At 38.1% G+C, this 12,486-nt stretch overlaps 1 protein-coding gene across 1 annotated transcript in view; it reads left to right on the top strand.

Moving 5' to 3' along the window:
• Positions 1-12,486, top strand: part of LOC150090866 (uncharacterized) — a 190,894-nt gene that overhangs the window by 70,031 nt on the left and 108,377 nt on the right. The window contains exon 4 of the mRNA XM_090375150.1: positions 8,296-8,695. Within this exon, the coding sequence (XP_090231276.1) occupies positions 8,296-8,695 (400 nt within the window). The remainder of the gene's footprint in view (positions 1-8,295; positions 8,696-12,486) is intronic.

Raw genomic sequence — 12,486 nt, 5'->3', positions numbered from 1 at the left:
TTACAAGTGTATAACACATACTGAACAAGGATTAGCGAAAAACATCCACGCTCATGATTTTGTCACCCTCTTCCCCCCACCCACTGAGCGCTGTTTTGACCAGGAAAGGTAACTTTAGCCACGCCCATGTTTTTTTATGGCAGATAATATTCACGGCGCTTTAAAATTCACATTTTTTTAGGTTTCATTTTATATTAAATCAGCGATTGCGAAACCGCGAATACAGATACCGCAAATAGTGGGGGTTTACTGTAATCAAAATTCTGAAACTTTCATTAATGAGACCTTTGTCTCTTTGTTTGAAAAGAACGTTTAATCGTTTTTTTTTTTTTTTATGTACAGTGCCATGTTTCTCTCTTTTTAAACACCAGCAGTAGTCAGCCATCATGCTTGTATTCCACCTTCCCTGGTACCTGTGCTCCATTTCCTTTATGGCCTGATTGAATCTTTCCCCTTATTCTTTGCTCATCTGTGCAAGATTTTCGGGGAAAAAATCAAGATGGGCATGCAAAAAGTGAATTTTGATGCTCATAATGCAACCTATATAGCAAAGCTTTTCTAGTATATTTTGAACAATTTTCTCATAATCCTGTGATTTATGATTTCCTAGAAAGTTTTCCATTACACCTTTAAAGCAATCCAGGCTTTGTTTTCAACGTCAGTCACAGTAGTTTCAAACTGACCGTCTAAAACCAATTTTCTAATTTGGGGACCAATGAAGATACCCTCCTTAAGTTTTGCATCAGATAATCTGGGAAATTTACTGCAAAGATACTTAAAGCAGTTGCCATCCTTATTCAGTGTTTTAACAAATTGCTTCATTATACCTAACTTGATATGCAGTGGAGGTAAAAGTATTTTATCTGGCTTCACCAAACTTTTGTGCACAATATTGAATTTGAATTTGAAAGTGTCTGCAATTCTGCCCAGACACGATAGGAGGGAGTATATGATGAGAGCCTTGTCGATCAATTCGGCCCTGGAAAGATTGTGCAAGGCTCAAGGGGTAGAATTTTTTTCAGCCTGGACTGTACTTGTTAACAGGAGAGATTGCTTCTACAGGGATGGGATACACTTAAATAGAAAGGGTGCAAGAATATTTGCTGATGCTATCGAGGCAGTGTTAGGTGGGTCGGAAAACTGCTAGCTTGGGGGGAGACAAAGACCAATAGATTGACAGTAGCCACTGGCAGAGGTGAAAGAGATTCTTGCACTGCTTCTATTAGAATGAGCAGAAGCCTGAAAAACAAGATGCATGGTATTTCAGAGACTGCTGGGAGCCATTGCGGTACAAGTAAACACATGGGTTGTGTTAGGGTAGCCAGGAATAGAAACAGGTGCAGGTATACTGGCGTGTACACCAATGCTAGGAGTTTAGTAAATAAATTTGATGAATTTGAGGTATTGCTCAAAACATCGAAGGCAGATATTGTTGGGATATCAGAGACGTGGTGTCACACAGATATAAGGGATGCAGAACTGCAATTTGGGGAGTACAACGTCTACAGAAAGGATAGACAGGATAGGAAGGGGGGAGGGGTTATGCTATTAGTTAAGAAACACATAAAAACCAAGGAAGTGAAGCCAGTCGACATCGCTGGACAGTGCAGTGTGGAGTCAGTTTGGTGTGACATAAACATTGGGAGATCAAAATTGAGAGTAGGAGTGTGCTATAGGCCTAATGACTCTGATGAGTATAATAAGGAACTGTACAGGGAAATAGAGTGGGCCAGTAAATCAGAGTGTCTTATAATGGGAGATTTTAATTTCCCAGATATTGACTAGAATTTGGGGGCTGGTTACTCACACACTAGCAGGGCTTTTGTGGATTTATTGGATGATTGTTTTCTACATCAGCATGTTCGGGAGGCAACTAGAGGGAGTAATACTCTTGATTTGATTATCAGCAGTGATTCTTCATGCATTAAGAATCTGCAGATAAATGATCCACTAGGTGGCAGTGATCACAGTGTGCTGAAGTGGGATTTACTCAAAGAGGTAACTACCATTAGGGGTAAAGGGAAGGGTTATTGCTTCCGTAAAGGCGACTACGATGGACTGAGACAGTATTTAAATTCTATACAGTGGGACCAACTGATGATGTTACCAACAGCAAATTCAAAATGGGAAGCATTCAAAGAACTTATCTTGGAAGCTACTAGGCTTTACATACCAACTAAGAAATATTGTTCAAGGTTTAGGCCAAAATGGATGTCAGATGAACTAATGAGGCATATGGCAGAGAAGAAAAATGCATGGGATACATACAAATTAACACATGACACAGAAGCCTATGATAGATACAAGTTGATATGCAACCAAGTTACAAAGAAGGTTAGGCAGGCGAAGGCAGATTACGAGAAATCCTTGGCAAGGGATGCAAAGAAAAACAGCAAAGAGTTCTTTACTTATGTAAACTCTAGAAGGATGGGGATGAATCAGATTGGTCCACTTGATATTGATGGGTCAAGTGTTGATGATCCTGCTCAGGTAGCTAACAAACTAAATGAATATTTTGCATCGACATTCACACATGAGGAGTTATTCAGAGAGGGGAATGCCAGAGGTGTATTCAACTCTATCAGTAAGCTACTGAATCTTGAAATAACTGGGAGTAAAGTGGAGGAGAAACTGTTGAAGATAAACACAAGAAAGGCACCCGGGGTGGATGGGATCTATCCAGTTATATTAAAGGAGGCAGCAAAGGAAGTAAGCAAACCCTTAGCCATAATTATGAGAGCTTCCTTGGACTCAGGGGAGGTACCCATAGACTGGAAATGTGCAAATGTGACCCCAATTCACAAAGGAGGATCAAAGGCTGACACAAGTAATTATAGACCTGTGAGCTTAACTTCTGTTCCAGGAAAATTAATGGAGGCACTGGTTAAAGAAGCACTGCAGGATCATTTAGACAAGACTTCAGTTATAGCTCAGACACAGCATGGTTTTGTTAAGGGGAAGTCTTGCCTGACCAACTTGATTGGATACTATGATGCAGTCACAAAAGAACTGGATGCAGGGAATAACTTTGATATTATATACTTGGATCTTAGAAAGGCTTTTGATACTGTTGCACATGGAAGACTGCTACACAAATTGGAGCAGTGTGACATTGGAGGCAAATTGCTGCTATTCATAAAGGGGTGGTTGAGGGGGAGAAGACAGAGATTGGTAATCAATGGACACTGCTCATCGTGGACTGATGTTATTAGTGGAGTCCCTCAGGGCTCCGTGTTGGGTCCATTATTGTTTTCTGTATTTATAAATGATATTGATGATGGTATATCGGGCTTAATGTCCAAGTTTGCAGACGAAAGAAAGGTTGGCAGGGTTGTCAAGGACACTACTGACACTATGCTGCTGCAACAGGATCTGGAAAAGTTGAGCAGATGGGCTGAGAGGTGGCAAATGAAGTTTAACATTGACAAATGTAAAGTACTACACATGGGAAACAGCAACCCCAGAGCAACGTATCAACTCTGCGGTACTACACTGACAGTGGTAGAGAATGAAAGGGACTTGGGGGTGGTTGTGCAGGCAGATATGAAGTTCTCTGAGCAGTGCAGACGGGCTGCAAGAGTAGCTCATGGAGTGTTGTCAATGATATACAGGAATTTTTCCAGCAGGGATAAGGAGGTGATTATTCCATTGTATAAGGCGATGGTCAGGCCACACCTAGAGTACTGTATACAGGTCTGGAGGCCTCATTTCAAGAAGGATGTAGAGCTGCTGGAACGAGTACAGAGAAGGGCAACAAGATTAGTGAATGGAACAAAGGGGTGCTCTTACGAAGAAAGGCTTAAGTTTTGCAAATTACAGTGTCTGGAGACTAGGCACCAGCGAGGTGATCTGATAGAGGTGTATAAAGCCTTGAATGGTTTAAGCATGCTCAATGCTGATGGGATTCTTCCTCTAGCTCAGAAAAATCACCTGAGAGGGCATAAATTCAAATTGAGGAAAGACAGATGTAGGATAGACGTGCGGAAATTTGCCTTTAGCCAGCGGGTGGTTGGTTGGTGGAACAGACTTCCATCCCTTGTGGTGGAGGTTGACAGCCTAAATAAGTTTAAGGCTCAGCTGGACAGGTATTTTGAACGAACAGAGGGGTGAAGTGGAAGTGGTTTTTTTTTTTTTTTTTTTTTTTTGGCTGATGCTGCATAAGCTTGCTTTCTTGCATCAAATGCCTCTACTAATGCTAATGCTAATATTTTTTGACCCCGGTGTAAGATTGTGCCTCCGAGACCATTGCTTCTTTGTCCAATGCAGTGCTTTAGCTCTGCTATCCCATTCACAAATAAAGCATAGCATTTTAGTGTACCCACTCTGTTGCCCCAACAACATACATAATACTTCTTAAGTCTCCACATAGTTGCCATTTGTGATCTAGATATTTAATTTTCTCCAGAAGCAACTTTAGATTGTCATAAGTTTCTTTTAAGTAGACTGAATGATCAACTGGTACAATGGAGATAAATACACATCTATCTGTGTACTTATCTCTATTATACAAGAGAACACCTTTTAAACTAGTCTTATAAGAGTCTATAAATAGTCTCCATTCACTAGGTTGTTGTTATTTGGTTTTTAGGAGCATTAGCAACTAAGGCCATATTGCTCCAGGGATATGCAGTGGTCCTTTCCGCATCCTCCATATTTGGTGGTCACGGGCTCGAACCCCGGTATAATCAAGAAGCGTGTGCTATGCACTGCTGCTCCTGCCCACCTGGCTACGGTGGCACCCCATTCACTATGAACATATTGATGGAGCTTCTAAGGCTCTTATTAAACCAGCGATATCACTGCAATATACGAGAGGACCGTCTTGGGAAAAATACTGTATAAACTCCCTTTCACAATTTCTGTACCAGGAAAATTATGTACCTGGAGCAAATAAGTTCTTCGCTTGAAGTCTGGATCCCAGAATTTCAGCGGCATACTTTGGAAGACCTAAGTCCCTTACTAAATCGTTCAGTTTGACTTGCGTGAATTGCTGTGGCATTAAAATATTTTCTGGTTGATAACCATTCCTCTTCACTAACCTCTTTAGCTTCTGTTTCGGTGGAAGAAGATGTAGATTCCAAAGTTTCTGGTGGAGGTTTTACAGGCAGATCAGATCCATGCGGAACCGGTCTTATGGCTGACTGTAGATCTGGATATTTGATGTCCTTTGTATTTTTTGAATTGTAACCTTTAACATCACATACACAAAAGTAACATTCGGCATGGCTTACTGGCTCGTGCCACACCATAGGAATAGCAAATGGCAAGCACATCTTTTTTCCTTGACTCCATTTTCTAAGATGTTCGACACATGTATGGCATACTTAATGCGGTGCCCATGATTTATCCTGATCACCTAGTTTTATGTCAAAATATGTAGAATACAATTTTTTTTACAAAATCGGTAATATTTCGCCTCTGCTTTACAGGAACACAACAACCACATATGTAACAAAATATGTCGGGACTGTTTATATACTTTCTGGTTCCCATACTTAAAGAAAACTAACATAGAATGAGAGCTCATGATGGTTTTTACAGGAGTGCTGTGACCGATAAGGGATGTGCCACTTATATAAGCTCTGTGGTTGAGTGGACTGTACAAACAAGTGAGTGCATGCTCAGACAAGTTTAACCTGTAACTACATACAAGAGCCTCCCTGACTCCACTTGGAAAATAAAATTCTGGGAATCAGATGGGCCGGAAGAGCGGAGTGGGGGCCCATCTACCTTCCCGGGTCAAGGTCAGTTACCCTGCCGTGTGTGTGTAGTTATGGGTTAAACATGCACAATCTGTTGTATTTGAGGCAAATATTTGATACTGATTATGAATATAGGGGTATAAAACTTGTAAACCATTGCAGAAACTATAGTTATGTACACAATTGCGTATAATACCTAAGTAATATTTTGTTAATGAATTTTAAAAAATCTTTATGTGATAGAAACAAACAGACTTTGGTTTAGTAATCAATAAACATGCATAAATAACTGCCATATTATTTACAAACTTTTACTCAAACCCCAGATACACTGTAAACCAGTGGTATCCTTGGTAGTGAAATTATTTTTTTATTAAAAGTCAATTTGCAGATATACATATGTTCTGCAATTTCAGAAGTTTTATTTTTATATTTTTCAGTATATTTTTATGTTTTTCAGTGTGTTTTTCATGCCTAATCTTAAAAATATTTACGTGTTATTTATATTATAGTTTACTACATCCTTATGAATTTTTGTAAATAATGTCTTTTTTCAAAAGAATTAATCTGTTCTTTGAAATAGTTTCCCATCGTATTCACTGGTTTGAAAATAATTTCTAGTCATATGTTTTGCAAATTCTTATTGTTTTTTCACAACCTTTAATATGTGGTGCCATGACTGCTTTTCTGATGATATTGCATTCATTCTAGTGCACATGCAGGTCTTATACTCTGATAGTTCCAAGATGGTTAGTCTACATGTTCACTTTAATTTAATTTTATTTTATAACAGCTGATATACTGGATAATAGTTGATTTTGCTTATTTTGTATCTATCTATTTTTGTCAGAGTAATGTATAATCATATTGTCAGTGTCTTTAGCTTGCAATGTGTTGTTCATCAAGTTATTTTTTATATTCTAACTTTGTTGGGAGGCAACAGTCTTCATGTAACCAGCCTGCTCCGTACATTAGTAGGGTAAGAATAAAACTTCCGAAATTGCAGAACACACATATACCTGTAAAAAGGTTTTTAATAAAAATAATTTCACTATTGTGGAGAATGAAAGGGATTTTATTAAAAGAAAAATAAGATGCCATTTACTTTAGAAAATATAATAATTGCACATAAAATGAAAAATAGTTATATTATAGATATTTTGGTGGGCTATTCAGGTGCCAGTTATAATTGTTTACCCCTGCATTTCGGTGCCTCCGTAGCCAGGTGGGCAGGAGCAGCAGTGCATAGTACAGTACACGCTTCTTGATTAGACCGGGGTTCGAGCACGTGACCACCAAATACAGAGGATGTGGAAAGGTCAGGGAATGACCACCGCATATCGCCGGCGCAATATGGCCTTAGTTGCTAATGCTCCTAAAATCAAATAACAACAACAACACATGCAATTTTCTATAAGCTAAATTTTGTGTCACAGTGTGACAGTTGACTTAGTTGGTATGACATCAGTACTTTGCAGAAATTTATTAAATAGTTATAAATTGTATTTTTGTTCTTTGTTTCTTGTATGAAATATCAGTGCATGCAATCAAGGAATTAGCAAAGGTTTTGTAACGTAATAGTAAAAATGAACCAGTTTTGTGGTGTAATTATGTGGCTAATTCACTTTCTCTTGATGAAATAAATATTACATCTACTTTCATGAACAAAGAGATGGGGGATACCAGGAGCTGTTTAATACTTATTGGGAGTTAGGTGATTTTACTCCCAGTAGAAATTGAAAGAAATTGTTGCAGCTAAAAGTAAACAAGCACCAGGATAGATGGAAGTAATATATCCAGTTATATTAAAAGAAGTACAAAAGAGGTAATCAAACATATCGTCATAATAATAAGAGCATCTTTCAATTCAGGGAAATTCCTCATAGATTAGAGATGTATATATATCTTTCTTCTTCATAAGGTTGGTCCCAAAGGGTGAAGTGGGTGATTATAGACTCAGAGTTTGACTCTTATTCCAGGAAAATAATGAAGTCAATAGTTAAAGTAGTAGTGCAAGGCCATCTTGACAGAAATGGAATTATATTTTCTGATGTAATTCTGGTAGATATTTAAATTTTAATCATTCTTTTTTGGTGTAGCCAGTGTACCTTGGGGCTTACTACAGTTAAGCCGACATTTTTTTTTTTTTTTTTTGTGGGCAACCAATTCTGTAATTACCTCATTTAAAGAGCCAGCACATAAGAAGAAAATCCATGGAATAATAGGTGTGATGTAGTCCATATTACTGCACAGTATTTCTTTTTAAATTTACAGTTGGTGTTTTAAGTTCAGTTAGTTTCTCTTGTGTGATTGTTAGATTCAAAAGATCTCTTATATCAGAAATACTGCTTTTTTAATTTTGAATAACTTCGTGATTAGATTTTCATTAATAAATGTACTTTGCCACCACTTATTTCAAACCATTCTGGAAAAAAAAAAAAAAAAAAACAACAGAAATACATAACATGATTTTAGTTTTGTTTTAAAATGCAATTTATAATAATTTGACAGTAATTTAAATAAAGTTCAAAATTTAAAAGTCTGCTTTCCTTTATACAGTTGTCTAGTTTATGTTCACATTTTCCCCCCCTAGGCAGAAGTCTGAGCAGTGTGAAGAACCATCATCATCACATCCTGTTTTTTCAAGGCTGTGCCAGCAGGCAATAAAAAGGATCCGTAATTTTGATACTGATGAACTTATTACTATTTTTAGGTTGCTTTGTCATTATAGAGTTCCCTCTACTTCTGCTTTATCGAATGCAATTTTGCAGATGTTGAAACATAAGATGAATGATTTGACTTTGCATCAACTTGATTTTTTGGATCATCTTTTGTTGAAACAGAAATCATCTCTTCTTGTTGATAGTTTACTGATAGCATTACCTTTAATATTTCAAGCACGGCTCCATCAACAGCTGGATCCCGATAATTTAAAAGAAGTTATAAACTCTTTATCATATGTGTCCAAAAAAAAACTTTCTACTTGTTATCAGGTAAAAGCAAATTAATTTTAAACAGAGATTACAGAGACTGACAGATATTCAAAATGCATTTCATACTGAATTTAGAGCAAATGCTTATTTATACCCCCCCCACTTTCAGCTATATATAATACAGTTATGTATTAGAAGATGAAATGCACAAGGCATAACTTCTTATGGGTTTTAGGTAATTAACTGTATAATATCGGTGTAGATACACCATAGTTTACCCATAAATTTGAACTACGTATGTAGTGTAAAGGCATCGTTTTAATTGGATCTCATATTGTGGGTGCCTTCACAATGAGGTAGCTGGTATTGCACTACTTCAAATAAATAACGCTTCTCTAGTGGAGAAGACTACTGTTATTTATTTTCAGTGGATACCACCACCCAGACAATCGTTTCGAAGCTAGTGTGAATTTAATGTGGAAAAAAAAAACCATTCGTTTTTTTTTTTTTTTTTTGAATTATAAAATTCAAACCTATATCATGGAAAATATTAATTCAGCCTTTGAACAGAACTGTTTTGATAAGAATATGAGAACCTATGAAATCTAGATTTTTATCAAGAAAACTGAAATTTGTAATAAATGAGAGAAAAAAAAAAAAAAACTAAAACCAGTACTTTAGATAAACCTCATCTCCAACCAAACTGCACAGAAGAGGTGGCTCTCCCCACCTTTTCAGAAACTTATCAGACCCTAAACACCATTTTTCCAACTGTAAAAACCTTTGCATGGAAGCAGACATAGTTTGTTTCAAGTTTTTCCGTTTTCCATTTTCGAAGCTTCCACACATGATATTTAGCCTCTATAATTAAAAATAAAAATCTTGCCCAAGGGATGATTGAATTGCAAGTAAATTATCTCTTCCAGCGTGAACTGTCTTCTTAAACGCCTACAAATTCTTTTCCAAACTTCCTGTGCAAATCGACAGTAATAAAATAAATGGTACACTGTTTCAATTTTGGTACAAAATTGGCATAATCTGACAGACAACATAATGTTGCCTGTCTGACTAAATCTATATGTGATATCGTTCACTGGTATAACCCCAGGGGCTCACATCTGGTGAGTATGGGCTTGGCACACTCAGGGTCCTGAGCTGGATATCATCATTCTTCTCTTTCTTGGTGATTCCCTTGTACTTTCTACTTCTGACTCTCTCTCTCTCTCTCTCTCTCTCTCTCTCTCTCTCAGGGTAATTCAGAATTTTTTTTTTTTTTTTTTTTTGGCCAGTGCAGCATAAGCCTCAGGCTTCCTTGCACTATACAGCTAATAATAATAATAATAATATTCCCGTAACCAATCCTCCATGAAAAGTCAATACGCGATGGGTAGTTTCCGCCAATTTTTAGATTATTAAAAACAACTGCATGTTATGGTTTCCTAAATTTGGCTTTTCTGGATTTTCTAAGTTAAACAGTGTCCAGTAGAGTCGTTTTAGACCACCCTTAAAGGGATCTGTCTTTCTCCCTTAACTGCGTGCACATATCCTGAATTTTTTTGTAGTATATAGGAATTGTCTTGCTTTTGGCCCTAGATAATTGCCGCCATTAATTAAGGCCGTACTAAATCCCATAAAATATTTTATCATTACCCCTACTAAATGGTTAGATTGCACCATATTAGCCACGTCCAGCAGTCTCTTACAGCTACACCTCAAATAAATTTTTGGTATACTTATTCCCCCCCTCTTCCCAAGGTAAAAATAAAAATTTCTGCGCTATCTCTTGCTGTTTTCCGCCCCATAAAAATTGAAATGTTGGAACATAAAATTGTCGCATTGTCCTAGCTGTGTTTCCCGTTATAAACACAGTATATAAGATTATAGGAAGAATTACGGTTCTAACAATGATGGATTTGTTCTCAAAAGAAAATTGTCCCACTTCCCAATCTTTTAAACTTTCCCACATTTTAGTGGTGAGAGAGAGAGAGAGTCCCATGCTACCTCCTACAGGTAGCATGGGACTCTCTCTAAATGGAACTCCTAATATTTGAATCGATTTATCCGATTCCACTTCTTGTTGTGCTAAAGGCCGATGTACCCATTCCCCTAACAATTTTATCCTAGTTTTATCTTCGTTTATGTTTAACTCCAACTTTTACCAAAAGATCTGATGAGTGACATAAATTCTTCCGCCGCATAACTCGTACTGAGAGTGGCGGTAACATCATCCACATACACTATACGTTAGCATTAGCATTAGTAGAGGCATTTGATGCAAGAAAGCAAGCTTATGCAGCATCAGCCAAAAAAAAAAAAAAAAAACCCCACTTCCACTTCACCCCTCTGTTCGTTCAAAATACCTGTCCAGCTGAGCCTTAAACTTATTTAGGCTATCAACCTCAACGACAAGGGATGGAAGTCTGTTCCACCAACCAACCACCCGCTGGCTAAAGGCAAATTTCCGCATGTCTATCCTAATCTCTCTTTCCTCAATTTGAATTTATACCCTCTCAGGTGATTATTCTGAGCTAGAGGAAGAATTCCATCAGCATTGAGCATGCTCAAACCATTCAAGGCTTTATACACCTCTATCAGATCACCTCGCTGGTGCCTAGTCTCCAGACACTGTAATTTGCAAAACTTTCTTCGTAAGAAAAAGTCTTTCTTCGTAAGAGCACACCTTTGTTCCATTCACTAATCTTGTTGCCCTTCTCTGTACTCGTTACAGCAGCTCTACATCCTTCTTGAAATGAGGCCTCCAGACCTGTATACAGTACTCTAGGTGTGGCCTGACCATTGCCTTATACAAGGGAATAATCACCTCCTTATCCCTGCTGGAAAAATTCCTCTATATCATTGACAATACACCATGAGCTACTCTTGCAGCCCGTCTGCACTGCTCAGAGAACTTCATATCTGCCAGCACAACCACCCCCAAGTCCCTTTCATTCTCTACCACTGTCAGTGTAGTACCACAGAGTTGATACATTGCTCTGGGGTTGCTGTTTCCCATGTGTAGTACTTTACATTTGTCAATGTTGGACTTCATTTGCCACCTCTCAGCCCATCTGCTCAACCTTTCCAGATCCTGTTGCAGCAGCATAGTGTCAGTAGTGTCCTTGACAACCCTGCCAACCTTTGTATCGTCTGCAAACTTGGACATTAAGCTTGATATACCATCATCAATATCATTTATAAATACAGAAAACAATAATGGACCCAACACTGAGCCCTGAGGGACTCCACTAATAACATTAGTCCACGATGAGCAGTGTCCATTGATTACCACTCTCTGTCTTCTCCCCCTCAACCACCCCTTTATCCATAGCAGCAATTTGCCTCCAATGTCACACTGCTCCAATTTGTGTAGCAGTCTTCCATGTGCAACAGTATCAAAAGCCTTTCTAAGATCCAAGTATATAATATCAAAGCTATTCCCTGCATCCAGTTCTTTTGTGACTGCATCATAGTATCCAATCAAATTGGTCAGGCAAGACTTCCCCTTAACAAAACCATGCTGTGTCCGAGCTATAACTGAAGTCTTGTCTAAATGATCCTGCAGTGCTTCTTTAACCAGTGCCTCCATTAATTTTCCTGGAACAGAAGTTAAGGACACAGGTCTATAATTACTTATGTCAGCCTTTGATCCTCCTTTGTGAATTGGGGTCACATTTGCACATTTCCAGTCTATGGGTACCTCCCCTGAGTCCCAGGAAGCTCTCATAATTATGGCTAAGGGTTTGCTTACTTCCTTTGCTGCCTCCTTTAATATAACTGGATAGATCCCATCCACCCCGGGTGCCTTTCTTGTGTTTATCTTCAACAATTTCTCCTCCACTTTACTCCCAGTT

Source organism: Mastigoproctus giganteus, chromosome 1, assembly GCF_048544385.1.
Source record: "Mastigoproctus giganteus isolate SK-2022 chromosome 1, ASM4854438v1, whole genome shotgun sequence".
In the NCBI taxonomy this organism is placed as follows: Eukaryota; Metazoa; Arthropoda; class Arachnida; order Uropygi; family Thelyphonidae; genus Mastigoproctus; species Mastigoproctus giganteus.
The sequence above is the reverse complement of the archived record's forward strand: the minus strand, read 5'-3'. Positions and strand labels throughout refer to the sequence as shown.